This window comes from Anastrepha ludens, chromosome 5 (genome assembly GCF_028408465.1).
Source record: "Anastrepha ludens isolate Willacy chromosome 5, idAnaLude1.1, whole genome shotgun sequence".
Lineage (NCBI taxonomy): Eukaryota > Metazoa > Arthropoda > Insecta > Diptera > Tephritidae > Anastrepha > Anastrepha ludens.
Genome location: NC_071501.1, coordinates 99,752,023 through 99,768,082, shown reverse-complemented (window position 1 = coordinate 99,768,082; position 16,060 = coordinate 99,752,023). Strand labels below are relative to the sequence as shown.

General features: G+C 36.5%; 1 protein-coding gene across 1 annotated transcript in view; it reads right to left on the bottom strand.

Annotated features, from left to right (window-relative positions):
- Positions 1 to 444: 444 nt before the first annotated feature.
- The window catches only part of LOC128863888 (neural-cadherin), a gene marked incomplete at its 5' end in the record, with an annotated part of 141,659 nt that continues 126,043 nt past the window's right edge, over positions 445 to 16,060 (bottom strand). Inside the window, 2 exons of the mRNA XM_054103292.1 lie at positions 445 to 686; positions 13,629 to 13,799. Coding sequence (XP_053959267.1) covers positions 562 to 686; positions 13,629 to 13,799 — 296 coding nt within the window. The remainder of the gene's footprint in view (positions 687 to 13,628; positions 13,800 to 16,060) is intronic.

The window sequence follows — 16,060 nt, the reverse complement described above, 5'->3', positions numbered from 1 at the left end:
ATTTATTCGCCCAGCACAACAATCGCAGCAACTTTTTCAATATTTGCGTCAACTGGTCTTGTCAGCTTTTACGCATCTTCGTATGTATGTAGGTGTGGTTGTAGTGACACATTTCTGAAGTTTTGCTTTTGTTTTCCTTACTTTCCTTAATTTCTGTCTTTCTGCCTAAATTTAACGTACAGTCGTCTTATATAAAATTGGTATGGGGATGAGTATTTTTTTACATATGTATGTATGTTTGTCATTTTTGTCGCCGTAAATTAAATTTTCCATAGTTTGCAGGCTTTTATTACGCGAGCTCCTTTCAATCATTCGGCTGCCTCTTCTTCTTCTCACTTCGTTTACATTCTTTTGTCTTTGGTTGCACTACACTATTTGAATAATTTAGTTACTGCTCATAACTTCATACGCCTTTTTGTAAGTGTGTCTGTTTAGTTGGTTGTCTTTGTTTTTTTTTTCTTTTTTTTTGTTGTTTGTGTTTCGTTTTATTTACTTCGCTGCTTTTATTTAATAAATATTTCCCTCTTTGTTTTTTTGTTTTTGTTGTTGTTCTTTGTGGTCTTACAATCCTAACTCGGGGTGTGCAGCTATGGCGTTCGCTTCATCGCCATACATATTGGCGAGCTTGCCAAATCGTGGCCCCCACGAACCCAAATAATCGTACTCGTGCGCCTCATCGTCAGTGCCTGGAAAAAGTAGGGGAATAAAATGCAAATGTATTAATGTGACCAGCAAAGGGAAGATGGAGAAATTTTGGAGCGGGTTGAAATATGTTAAAATAAAATTTAAAATGAATTAAAATACAACTTAATAATAAAAGGTATATAGTACACCATATGGGCTCAAAAATACATACATATAAATATGTATGTGTATGAGTGGGTATTTTTTACACCAACTAGAAAGACACACAATTACTACTCATTTACAGTACATTAAATTACACATCCATTATTTGTTTGAAGATTTTTTCTTAACACAACAAAAAAAATGGACTATGTTGTAATTTTTTTAATTTTAATTTAAAATATTTTTGTATAAAAAAATAGTTCAATGTGTAACAAAAACTTTATCAGTCCAAGTTTCAAATTTTGTTCAAGATTTAGGTCAGGTTCATAGTCAAACAGCGGACAAGGCGTTGGACTAAGCGGGCATCAATTGAAGATGTGCTAAAGAATGCAGGTCACTCTCGCTTATCCAGCAACACAACACCACACTCTGTTGGGTTCCCGGCCACTCTGGAGTGGAGCAAAATGATATAGTGGATGACTGTGTAAGGAAAGTCTCTAAGCTTGCCCTTCAGTGAGTGGTAGAGGACACAAGCATTTCTCCGAACGAACTGTACTCTGCAATTGACTTGAGCGTAATCGCGAAAAGCAATAAAAGGTAGATACCACTAACTAGTAACTGCATGGTCTCCAAAGTGCTCTGACCAAAACTGAATCTTAAAAAAAAAAATATCTGCTTCGTTCCAACAGATCAGAGGAGGGAAGGCATCACAGCTGTTATAATGGGTTATTGCACTAGTGGCACCCTAGCGAATAGAATGGCAGTAGCTGTGGATATGTGGATATGAAGAAGAATCTGAGTCAATACAACACCTCCTCTAGATTGTGTTGCACTTCAAAAAAGTCGTGCTAAATATCTTGGCGACTATTTCTGTGAAGACCTCAGAAATTTTCAAAATGTCCCACTGGAGGGACTAAATACTTATAGTTACATTCTTAAAAATATGTAAGTGCTGTAAGCAACTTAGTTAGGCAATGGAAATCGAATCTGAACTAGCTCATATTGGGAGAAATTGTTTCCACAGGCGATGGCCCACTTGGGAAAAGAACCAAATTCGGTAATTGTGATGCTATACAGAGGACAGGGGGCGAGAAAAGAAACGATGGGGAAGATGATGGGATTGGATTGGAGGATGATGACCAACCAAACGGTGCCTAATTACAAGATTTATAAAAGATCTAAACGTATTAAATAAAATTTCAGACCTTTTTAATCACAATTCAAATACAATTTTAGTACCCGGTTTTATGTAAAGTGTGGTTAAATTTTAAAGGCCGATGTTGAATGTAAACCACACCTAAACGTCAAGCTTTTTTTTGCATTTCATTTGACATTTTTTAATTTCAGACTAATTCAATTTGAAACATGGAAAGATACATACTCGACCAAAGCGTTGAAGTTATTCAGGCTTATTATGAAAACGGGCGTTCGAATCAAAATGCATATCGCGTACTTCGTGACTTTTTCGGTCAATTTAATCTCAAACTGTGCGTACAATCGGAGAACTTGTGCAAAAGTTTGAGCAAACCGGGTCTGTAGGAGATGTGAAAACACTAGTGCATGCGCGTACCGCTCGTACTGCACAAAATATTGCTGCTGTTCGCGATAGTGTGGTTGAAGAGCCGTCCACCTCAACTCGTCGTCGTGCCCAACAATTGCAATTCTCACGCTCGTCGTTGATGAATATTATGCATAAAGACTTGCATTTACACGCTTACAAGGTGCAATTGACGCAAGAACTAAAGCTTATTGACCATTTCAAGGGTCGTCAATGGTCAGAATGGTGGCAGGAAATGGCAACCGTGAATGACCAATTTTCGAAAAAATCATTTTCAGTGATGAGGCACATTTTCATCTCAGTGGATTCGTCAATAAGCAGAATTGCCACATTTGAGCGAATGATAATCCAAGAGTGATTGCCGAAAACCCAATGCACCCACAAAGAGTGACTATTTGGTGCGGTTTATGGGCCGGCGGCATCATTGGTCCGTATTTTTTTTCAAAATGAGCCCGATCAGGCAATTACTGTGAATAGTGTTCGCTATCGTGAGATGATAACGAATTTTTTATGGCCCAAATTGGAAGATATGGATGTGGTTTCAACAGGACGGTGCCACTTGTCACACAGCTAACGCAACATGGGCTCTTTTGCGCGAAAAATTTGATGGCCGAATAATCTCACGTCGCGGCGATGTCAATTGGCCGCCAAGATCATGTGATTTGACACCTTCGGACTTCTTTCTTTGGTGTTATTTGAAAGAAAAGGTGTACGTCGATAAGCCAGCAACAATGCAAGAGCTAAAGCATGAGATAATTCGGCACATTAACGCCATAGAATCTCAATAATGCCTCAGCGTCATCGAAAATTTAGACCATCGGATGGAGGTGTGCCGCCGAGGCCGCGGCGGCCATTTGGCCGATATTTTGTTCTATATGTAATTCGGCTATACCAGTATTATCATAATAAAGAGGAATGAAAATAATTTCCTTAAAGAATTATATTTTATTCAAAATCAACACCGGCCCTTGAAACTTAACCACCCTTTATATGGTAGCTCATTAAAATTTATTTGAATAAAGTGCAAATTTGAAGCGGTTGAAAACTTTTGTTGATTTTTCGTAATTTGTTTTCTGACCATATTTCCCATTTGATCTGTATAAAAAAATATGAAAAATCAGCAGGAACTTCAAGCCACTTAGACTTACACTCTTTTACACTGAAATTATATGAACCGCATAACCTAAAATTGTTTTCGAATTTTGAAAAAAAAAAAATTAATTTTATGGATATCGCATTAATGTTCAAAAATTTGCATAAAGTTTGAAACTTGAAATCACGTGGTTTTTGTTATGCAATGATGCATTTTTTTATAAAAAAATAACATTAATTTGACACAAAAAAAATATGGAGGAAACGTAAGCATACGATCCTTCTCATTACGTCATTCACTTTTTATATATCAACATAAGGGGTCATTCAATTTTTTTGTAAACAGAAATGTACATACAGCGTTTTTCAATAGGTGCGCTTCAACTTTTCTCCGATAGGGAGGGCGAACGACGCAATATTTTTTATTTTTCGCTTGTCAATTGTAAACTTCATTAGTATACATTTCATCATGGAACGCTACACACTTGAGCAACGATTGCAAATCGAGCAAATTTTTTATGAAAATAATCGTGCAAATTTTTTATGAAAATTTATAAATTTTCCAAAAAATCATCTTCAGTGATGAAGCTCACTTTTGGCTCAATGGCTTTGTCAACAAGCAAAATATGCGTTACTTGGCAGAAAGCAATCCACACGTGATTCATGAGGCACCGTTGCATCCCCAAAAAATCACTGTTTGGTGCGGTTTATGGGCCGGCGGCGTAATCGGCCCATATTTTTTCGTTGACGAGAACGATCGCCGCGTTACTGTGAATGGAAATCGATACCGCGACATGATAAACGATTATTTTTGGCCGCAATTGAATGGTATGGACTTAGACGACATGTGGTTTCAACAGGACGGGGCCACAAGCCACACAGCACACGCTACAATTGATTTGTTGAAGAGTAAGTTCGATGAGCGCATTATTTCCAGAAATGGACCGGTCGAATGGCCGCCGCGCTCGTGTGATTTCACGCCTCTAGACTATTTTCTTTGGGGTTATGTGAAGTCATTGGTCTACAGTTACAAGCCGGCGACGATTTGTGAGCTCAGAGACAATCTTGAACGCGAAATTTGCTGGAATTTCGGCCGATTTATGCAAAAGAGTGGTCGAAAATTGGGTTCAACGATTGGACTTCGTAAAACGTGCACGCGGTGGTCATGCAAAAGAAATCGTATTTCATACTTAAATGTATATGTTCAAACTCGATAAAAAAAAAAATAAGTTAAAAAAGTCAAACCGTTTGTGTTTTATTCAAAACAGTTCAAACGTTGAAGCGCTCTTACTGAAAAACGCTATACGTATGTACGTATGTACAAATATAAAATATTATGATACCACACAAAATGAACTCGAGCACAATAAATCACTTTGACAAATTTCATCAATTACTGAAAAACATTTTCTTTAAACTTTTTCTCGAAAAAATTTTAGAAATTCTCAATACAAACTACTTTTTCCCATCAAAAAGCCATACTATCTTCTTCCAATAAATGATTGACTGCGGGACGTACAGATATAAAATCTCCAGCTTTGTATTTAGCTGATGAATTTTTTTCAGTAGGTCCCGTGGACGGCAGGAAAGCAACTGTTGGGTTTAATAACGCAGTGCAACAAAATTTTGAAGCACCACATTTAGCTGCTGTGAGACGTAGGTACAACGATGAGTTCCAAGGCAAGATCATCATGTGACATAGGCACGAGATGAAGGCATCCTTGGACATTAGTGAGGCCAGCATACATTCATTATTAGATAAGTATTTTGTTGTCAAAAAAAGGACACGTTTCGATTGGTGTTTAGAAATGTTAAAGAAATTAAGCAGCGGTGGTTCAAAGTACATCTATGTATTTGAGGAAGAAACAAATTAGAAATTCATAGACTGAGAGCTCCAAATGAGGTAAATCCAACGAGTTGTTCGCGGAAAGGAAGGGCCATCTCACATGTATATAATTGGCGCGTGTTTGGTCGAGCTCCTCCTCCTATTTGTGGTGTGCGTCTTGGTGTTGTTCCACAAATGGAGGGACCTACAGTTTCAAGCCGACTCCGAACGGCAGAAATTTTTATGAGGAGTTTTTTCATGGCAGAAATACACTCGGAGGTTTGCCATTGCCTGCCGAGGGGCGACCGTTATTAGAAAAAACTTTTCCTTCATTTTGGTGTTTCACCGAGATTCGAACCTACGTTCTCTCTGTGAATTCCGAATGGTAGTCACGCACCAACCCATTCGGCTACGGCGGCCGCCTCATCTCAAAGCATATGGTCGCCTGTTTTTTTCGGAAAATGTAGTAATTCCGTAGATAAACTTAAAACGGTCAATTCTGAGTTATACACAACCATTTGTTTGTGTTTAGAAGAATTGGGAAAAACCAAAAGACAAATCATCCTTCGCTAACACAATGTGAGCTCTCACATATCGGTTCACACAAGAGAGTTTTTGAGCACTCAAAAGATCAGCATTTTGTCATCTACTGATTTCTTTCTGTTCCCGAATATCAAAAATAAAATTCGAGGTGAGCGCTTTTCAAAAGCGCCTGCAAAAGCTGTTTAAGCCGTTAAACGAAAAGCAAAGGGAAAATTAAAAAAAATCTTTTTTAGTCAAACGAATAGCAGCTTGATAGTTGGGAAAATTAAATTTTATCAAGTTCTCAAGAAGTTGCTTGCTTTCCAAGTGGGGAAAAAGTAGTTTTAAAAGGACTTGGAGCGTAAGGACTTAATTCCAAATTATGTGTTAATTCCCAACATTCGTTAAATCAGTTATAGAGGTCGGTTGGGATAATTTACGGGGCGTATAGGGAAGCATATGTCGAGAAAACTCACACTGCAGTGTGATATTTCAAGTGATGTAATCAGATTTAAGGTAGATTTGGTGAGCAGTTCATGGTAAGGGGGTTCGAGTAACATCAAACTTGAAAAGGGTTGAAAGATTTTCTGCAAGTACAGCGTTTTTGGCAATTTTTGAAAAATATTAGAGCCAAGGGTGGCAGGTTTGATTTTTTAAAAAATTTTGGAAAAATATTTTCTATTAAAAATTTTGTGGGTTACATGCGACTTTTAATTTTAAAAAACCCTAAACAAGACTGTGAACTTTTGTTAAAACCGCATATCCCATTTTAGTCGGTTTTGATTGCAATTCCACAAGTCATGACTTTTTACGAAAAAATTAAATATTTTATTAAAAATCTCTTTAAAATGGATTTTAAAATTAAGGCTACATGAGACTGAAAGTTCATATATTGATTGAAGATTAACGAAACCAACGCAAGACTGAGTCTTGTCGAGACAATATGATCCCGAGAGGAGTGAACAACCAAAAAATAAAACTTTTTTTGTTTGAAAAAATCAGCAATTTAATGTTTCACTGCTAGAACGGTGTAAATCGGCATAACTTGCTTTGTTAGTAGCGAAAAGTTTATAAATAAAAATTATTTTCATACAATTTTTTTTGATGTTATAAAGATGTGCAATTTTTTGTAGCGCCAAATATCATCGCTTTAAGCCAAATTTACCCAAGTGAAGTGATAAAGTTCATTTTGCATATTTATTTCACATTTTTTCTCTATAACGTATGGCTGTACTTATATACACACATATGGATATACACAAATAAGGTGGGGATTTATCTTATAACTAAAACATTTTGCTCACTTTTACACCCAATATTCAGCGGTATTGGAGCGCAGTCCTGCAAATTTAAATGGAAAAACACATTTTGAACATGAATTACGTGTATGATTCACCAAATAGAAAGGAACTAAATACAAGTACGTAAGTAGAGGAAGCTAACTAGCGGCTTATTGCAGGTATAGGGGTATATTTTTTATACTCTTTATATAATGCGTATTTTACTTATAAACTATAGGGTGTCAGAAAGCCGTACTTTATCCTGTGGATTATATGCTAAAACTCGCGTCTAGAGGGCATGAAGAGCATTTAAGACCAATTAAGGATGGTCGTATGGTAAGGCAAAAAAGTCGTAGTTTGTTATGCTTATATTCATTACTATAGTCCCTAGTAATTAATCAAGGAAATGTTTCAACTATTATCACGTGACAGCAAAATATGTAACAAGAAATCAATTTCCTCATATAAAAATATCACGGAAGTGCTCTAAGCTGATTTATTTTTTCCAAGATTCTCTGTTAGATCTAATATTGCAAGTGAAAGCTCCTGACAGATTTTAGAAAAAAAAAAAACTATTGATACGAAACAACACCGAAATTTGTTCATATTTGATTCCCGAAAGTACTCGCGCCATCTCCACCCTACAGGTTTTATGAATAATAACGGGTGATTTTTTAGCTATTATCGTTTTAAACAGTTGGTTTAAATAGCTGACGCACGTTTCAAACATCTTCAGTTTGCTTTATAATTTAACCATGAATCGTCTTACAAACGAACAACGCTTGCAAATCATTGAATTTTATTATAAAAATGCGTGTTCTGTTAAGAAAGTTTAAGAACCACTTTTTTATCGAAAAATTGTGTTCAGCGGCGAAGCTCATTTTTGGATCAATGGTTACGTAAATAAGCAGAATTGTCGATATTGGAGTGAAGATCAGCGAGAAGAATTACAAGAGCTACCAATGTATCCAGAAAAGGTCACAGTTTGGTGCGGTTTATGGGCTGGAGGTATCATTGGACCGTACTTCTTCAAAGATGCTGCGAATCGTAACGTAACTGTGAATGGTGAGCGCTACCGTGAAATGATACCCAACTTTTTTTTGCAAGAGCTTTACTTGCATGTCATGTGGTTTCAGCAAGACTGTGCCACATGCCACACAGCACGGGTAACAATGGCCTTATTGAGAGGCGAGTTCGGTGAACATTTTATTTCACGTTCGGGACCTGTCAATTGGCCACCCAGATCGTGCGGTATAACGTCTTTAGACTATTTTTTGTGGAGCTATGTTAAAGCTCGTTTCTATTCAGACAAGTCTGCTTCAATTAACGCATTGGAAGACAACATTAAAGCATTTATATGTGAGATACCGGCCGAAACATTGGAAAGAGTATGCCAAAACTGGACTAAGCGGATGGACCATTTGAAGCGCAGTGGCGGTCAACATTTGCATGAAATAATCTTCAAACATTAAATTATATGGACTGTAGTATCGATTTAAATAAAAATTGCATGAAGTTTTCTGAATTTTACTTGTGTTTTTTTGAAAAACTTTAGACTTTAACTATAGGTCTTAAAAAATCACCCTTTACAAGGTGAAGTCCAAAATAAACAAGACTAGCGTGATAAAAATATTTTTGTTGGCGCCATCTTTTTAATGAGTTAGTGTGTTGGAAATAACATCCCTAGCTGACTTCTAGTGAAAGCTTGGTGACATTCGGTTCAGTGGAAGCGAAGTTCTTGCACCTAAAGTGTCAGTATGTTTCTGTCATCGGTACAAAAATGAGTTTCGAAAAAAGAGCTAACATCAAATTTTGTTTTAAAATCGGTAAAACGTTTACCGAAACATTTGAATTGATGAAAAAAGCTTATGTCTATCTCGTACCAAAGTTCATGAGTGATTTACACATTTCAGGGCCACCCATAATCAGTAATCACCGAAAACTCGAAAACTCCATCGAAAGTGTTCGTAAATTTTCAAAAATGAACGGAAATCATCGTTGAAATTCATGGAGTCGGAGTTGAATATCTCTAAAACATCGATTTATCACATTCTAACTGATCGTTCGGGCTTACGAAAGGTCTTAGCACATTGAATTTCACAAAAGTTAACTGAGGGCCAAAAATTGCTCAGAATTCAAGGAAAACACAAGAACTTCCTTTACAACATTGTAACTGGTGATGAAACGTGGTGTTCCCTACATGAACCTGAAACTAAGCGTCAAAGTGCCGAATTGAAGGCCACAGACGAGCCACCACACAGAAAATCGTATTTGGAAAAGTCAAACATAAAGTCAGTGTTCATTTGTTTTTACGATTCCAAGGAAATTGTCCAAAAGGCGTTCGTGCCAACGGGCCAAACCGTCAATGCAATTTTCTATCTTAACGTTTTAAAGCGTTTGTTGCATCGCATTTGCCTTGAACACGCGAAGGAGGCGTTTATTGCATCATAATGCACCATCTCATAGATCCACTACTGTGACTGATTTTTGGACTAGAAATCGCATTTTAACCAACAATCACTCATCGTATTCGCTTAATGTGGCTCCGTGTGACTTCTACCTATTGGGAAAATTGCATCTGAGCATGAAAGGAAAACGTTTTGCGTCCGTAGAGGCCATCCAAATCGGCCCTTCAGGATGTCCCCACAATGACCTGAAACACTCTTTCGAAAAGCTTTTAGATCGCGGAAAACAGAATATTGAGGACAGAGGGAACTATTTTGAATAAATGAACTTCAAAGTTATCAGAATAAAGCGTTTCTGTTTTAGCTCAGTCTCGTTTATTTTGGACTTCACCTTGTACTTGGAAAATGGCATATTTTAAATGTCCAGCATGAGAACGTCTACAGGAAAAATCTGTCAAACTGTCGATTCATGAATATCTAAATCGTGAGAACGTCGAAATATCGATGTTGAAGTTTGTTCAGCAATGCTTTGCCCTACAGCAGCAATATTCTCAATATAACGTCCAGTTTTTGGTCTGCCTGTCCCTTCTCCATACTCGGCAGAACTAGTTTCTTGAAACTTTGAATTATCGACTAATTCGGAAGATTATTTCGACCAAAAAAACTACGAACTTTCCGATATGTTGCTTTTGAATTTCTACCACCTTCATATTAAGTTTCAATAATTTTAATGCGTTGTTCTATTGCGATAAATATAAAAGAAGACACATAAGAGTTACCGTTTAGAAATCATTCACTACATACATCTAGACATCACTTTTGTAAGACCCCTTAGATACGTTTATAAATACTATGTGCGTAGAGTAGGACAGATAATGAAGTGGGTCAAGTGATTATTGCGCATTAGTACAATTTTTGTATAAGTTGCCAGAATACGAGGCATAGCTGTGTAAATACAGTAAAACTAATTCGAACCCCGTCCTTATACAACTTCATACATATAAACATATCGAAAACTTGTCAGAAACTGCGTTGAGTACAGATTTGAGTTCAGCAAGTCAAACATCTAACCAGCGAGGTATAGTCTAGCTCTTAGTGCAAATGGTCAATATAATTTTTGCTCGTGTTGAGTAACCAGTGCTAGAAAGTGTAGTCACTCGCTTTTCGGCAGACATTTTAAACCTCCAAGTGTATTTTTGCCATGAAAGGCTTCCTGTAAATCCACTTGCCGCACGGGGGCTGTGTAAAAATGAAGGCGCATAATATAATACCAAATTATTATGTATGAAAAAAGTCGCACTTTAGGAAGAATATCGTCATTGTTAAGTCATTTTATTGGGTTGGCAACTAAGTAATTGCGTATTTCACTCATAGATGGCTTCAGTTGAATTTTTAGGTTTGAAGACGTAGTACAAATGTAAAACACATTTTGTTATTTGTTAGTTGCTAATTCAGTTGCCAATCAGTAAAAAAAAGCTTTTTGATCGGTTGCGTAGTTTTCGTTTGGCATATTTTTTTTTCGTCATATTTTGCTTTTTTATTTCCGCAAATTGAAAACCGCATCGCAAGCTCATAAAAACGTATGTACTGTTTATGGTGACGAAGCCTTAAAAGAACGGAAGTGTCAAAATTGATTTGCCAAATTTCGTTCTGGTGATTTTTCACTCAAAGATGAAAACCGCTCTGGTCATCCAGTTGAACTTGATGATGCCCTAATCAAAGTAATAATCGATTCGGATCGTCACAGTACAAGACCTGAGATTGCGTAGAAGCTTCATGTATCACATACATGCATTGAAAATCACTTAAGACATCTTTTCAGTGTTCAAAAACTCGATACATGAACTCCTCACGAACTGAAAGAATCGCATTTAACGCAAAAGTGGAAAAGATCGTGGAGCAGGCCAGGTGAACCAACTCAAACAACATCAAAAGCTGATATTCATCAAAAGAAGGTTTTGTTATCAGTTTGGTGAGATTACAAAAGAATTGTCTACTTTGAACTCTTACCACCCAACCGAACGATCAATCCTGATATCTACATTGAACAACTAACGAAATTAAACAATGCAGTTGAAGAAAAGCAACCCGAATTGACAAATCGAAAAATATTGTATTCCATTATGACAATGCAAGGCCACACACATTTTTGGCCACTCGGCAATAATTATTGGAGGTTGAGTGGGATGTTTTACCACATCCACCATATAGTCCTGACATTGCACCATCTGATTATTTTTTTGTTTCGATCTTTGCAAAACTTCTTTAATGGTAAAAATTTCTATAATGATGATGATGACAAATCGTACTTGATTCAGTTTTTTGCTAATAAAAACCAGAAGTTTTATGAACGTGGCCTTATGGTGCTGCCTGAAAGATAGCAAAATGTCATTGACCAAAATGGGCAATACAGTTTAAAGTTATTTAGTTGCATGAAAAAATTTTCCATAATTTTTTAATTTCCATTTTCCACAATTACTTAGTTGCCAACCCATTTCATTGAATTTTTTCGCCACCATTTGCTCTCGTGAACTTAATTTTGAAGTCGTCTAAAAAACGGCTTTTTTCAGTAGAACCAAAGCAATATTTTCGTTTTTTAGAGTACATTTTTGTAGTGAGCAAGGCTATACGTTAGTCGGCATGATTCTTACGACAGATCTGTACATAGCTGACTAGCAGTGTTGGCTCAAGCATGTGCTTCAAGATGTTCACAGCTATGCGACTCTCTGCGACCTACACTTTTGTGGAAGGCATTAATGCTTCATTTGAGCTTCACTTGGGCTTTTTTTTTCATAGGCATAATTTTTTCTTTCTTGGTCATTCAAAAACGCTCACGATTTGCAATTTTTATATACCATCATCCTTATACAACATCTATGGACCTTCCATAAAACAACGTTTTCTAATATATGTATAAACACCAAATGTGTACACATTAGCTTGGACAAAGCTTTCTTGCGCGCTCACCTTAACCCGCATGGATTTTTTATCTTCGGTGACACCCAGTGAAATTGTCTGCTTAAAATTTTTGTGGAACAACGTGACCCTGTTAACGTCTTTTTTACTGTACTTTCGTTATACTTATTTGCAGATGGGATCAAAAATGTCCATTTAAGTAGGAGGTAGAGGGTTAAAATGTACTACAATAAAATTGTTGTTAAATTCTCTTATACAAGTCTGGGGACAGGAATTATATTTGAAGTCGTTTTGTACTTAACATTTTCAATCAATTATTCGCACTTTCGCAAAAAATTATTAAACTTTAACTCTTCCTAAAAACAAACTCGTGCTCTCTGGACTAGTACTGTCTTCGGCCACGTTGACTCTGGGGTATCCTCTTTCGTAATAGTTAGTGTTTGCTTGTGTTTATTAACTTTTTATAGAATTGTTTCACTGTGCTATTAGACACTATCGCAACTAGTTACTGCTAAGTGGGGCACTGTGTAAATATATTGAACTATAAATATTTTTGACTAGAATTAGTGAATATTTCTAAGTTAAAAAGTGTAAAATATTAGCTGTAGGGTAAAGCATAAAGGTGTTTACGGTAGTGGTATTTATATTTGCCTCTTAACATATAAGTAATTTAATGTTCTTCGCATATAACAAATTTCTTTTAAGAATTAAATTTTTTTGGCTATGAAATATTTCTCTAGTGTTTGCGCAAGTACTAATGTTAAAGAATATTTGTCACAGATATCAAATAGCAGTTGATTTGATACTTTGTAGTCACTAATAGTGGCTACTGACTATTATCTGCACTCTAACCTAAAAGAAAATACGACCTTTTAACTATATTTCTGTATCATTTAATGAGTAAATTTGCCAAAACCTAAGCGTTTGAAATCTATTCAGTTGATTGTAACTACGTAAGCAGAAATGTATTTTTTTCTCCGCTCACTTATTTTTCAATTCACTAGCATTACTTGCTATCCGATCTATTAGCTAATGTACGAGATGACTCTCATTACTAATGGAGCGAATATTGGGTGCAAAAGCTTCAAAGTGCGGCACGATATTATAGAAAACGTAAAAGTAAATAAAAATATAAATAAATACATTTGAAAATAGTAAAAACAAAACTAACTAACACATTTTTGCTATTTGTATTTCCTTTCCTATTCTTGCTTTTATTTATTTTTGCTTTAAGTACTCACCAGAGGCAAGCGAACTCAGCGAGCCGGCTGTGCTGCCACCACCCTCGTAGGCATAGTTGCGTAAGTCATCAAAAGGCGGTGCATTTGGGTCACCATCGGCACGCTTTTTGTGCTCCTCAATGAACATGCCCACGTTTGGCTCCTGGCCGGGCATTAGCGTCATCACTGGATCTGCAGCATTACATTAGAAGAGAAAGTAGAAGAAATGGAAATAAAATTAGTATGAATTTGAGATGAGTAAGTGAAATTTGTAAGTGTATAAGCAGCTATAAGTAGAAGAAGGAGAAGAAGTAGAACTCAGCGCTCAGTGGCGAATGACTGCCTAAGCGACAACAAAATTTCAACATATTTTTGTGCCTTGCAAGAAAAAATACCCATCTCATAGCATTTTTAAAGTTGCCCTTGGTGTAGGGAGGTGAAAAAGTCAGTGGAACAGTTTTGAGGCAGGACAACAACGCATAGCTGAAGTGCAAATTCATGTTTCCTACAATTTTAATGCTGTCGCAGGCGAACTTGTGTGCGTACATCGATTCTGAGAAGGGACGGTACACAAGGGAATAAAAAATACGATCTACTTTTTTTGTATGTACAGAAAAGTTTGTGTTACTATTTAGAGGCGCGCATTGGCCTCGACAAAGTTAAGAGCCTTAAGTAGCCTCAAGATAAAGGAAAATTATTAGTTAAAAAGTTAACTATAAAAATCTATTTGAAATATTTATAAATTTTCAAAGTATACAGACAGCAGATACACAATAATTTCTATTTTAATTTAAGAAATGTTGGAATAATGGATTTTTAAAACTTGTTGTTTTTGTACTCAGGCATAAATTTGAAGGCGCAGAGTTGATTATATAATTTCAACAATTCAATAATTACAGCCTTTCTTAGGTAGTATATTCTGTCAAAAATAGTATCTGCATAAATTAAATGACCAATTATAAAATCCGACCACCGCAGCCGAATTGATTTGTGCATGACTAACATTCTTTAGTGCCCGATTTTCAGACGTACTATACAGGGTAGCCAATATTCGACGGACCCATCTGACAACCCTGTATCTTTTGACAAAGGCGTCAGATCGCTTAACGACAAAGTCCAAGCAGATTTTTACCATGGAACAGTACACGCCACGTGAGCGCTCTCAAATTGTTAAAATTTACATTCACCAAAAGAAGTCAATTATGACATCTAAACGTGCGTATAAAAAGTTAAATAATGTGAAAAGTGCGCCTTCTAAAAACACCATTAAACGTTTGTACGAAAGGTTTTCGACTGGTGCTGTGACCAAGGCGATCGGATGAGAATATTACTCTTGTACGGGCCAGTGCTGAGACGTCGCCAAGGACATCCCAAAATCGCCGTTCTCAGCAGTTGGGTATTGCTCGGACCACTTTACAACAAATTATCCGCATTGATTTGCATTTATTCCCGTATAAGATTCAATTGACGCAAAGATTGTTGCCTGCGGACAAGCCTTGTCGATTGGAATGGGCCCAAAAAACACACGGGACCGTCGAATATGGGCAACCCATGAAATAACTCATCATTAGAAATCATCGACCTTTCGGGGATGGCAAAAGACTGTAGGTCTCTTTGTGGAAAACATCCAGACGCGCAAATCAAATTGAGAGAGAAGCTTTGAAAACTGAAAGCGCCAATCATATATTATATATGCAGGGTGGCACAAATTTAATCATCCTATCGAAAGATTTATAATTTTTTCAAATGGCTTCGTACGTCAATCATTTTTGATACTTGAGAAAAAGACAGCTGCGTTACATAAAAAGGCAAGCAATGGAGCGCGTAAAGGACAAAATAAAGACTTCCGTCACTCAAAATCCTGTTTTTTTTTATTAATAGAAAAGTTATTCAAAAAAAGTCAGGGGGTGAACAACAAATATTATTTGGGCCTTATGTGGCTCTTGAGTGAGCACATTCGTTGAAAAACCGCTAGAGTTGTGTGCAAGCAAACCCTTGAACTCTTCAGCACGCAAACTCACAACACCTTCATTGTGAAGGAATTTTTGCCCAAGCAGTCAAAAAATATAATCGAAATGTATTCAGTTGATTTATTTACAGCTGATTTTTGTCTCCTATAATTTTCTGTGACTTTTTTCTTTTTTCTGGGGCACTCATTTTCTGTCGATAGCAGCCATAAAAGAGATTTCGCGGTGGGAATTGAAATCAATTGGAAAAAATTAGTTTGAAAATTGAATTTATAGATTTTTTAGAGTAATGCTGCATGCTCGGATTTTTTTTTCTGATCAATTTAATTTTTGAAAGCGCGTTAAAATTTCAGTGGACTAAGTCTTCAAATAAGTGTTTCAAAAACTTGTGCTCCCTTCATTCTATTAATGTGAATATGAAACGAAGGAGGATATATTCAGTTATCAAAAAAAAAATATTTATCTTTACTTTTCGCCAGGTCAAAT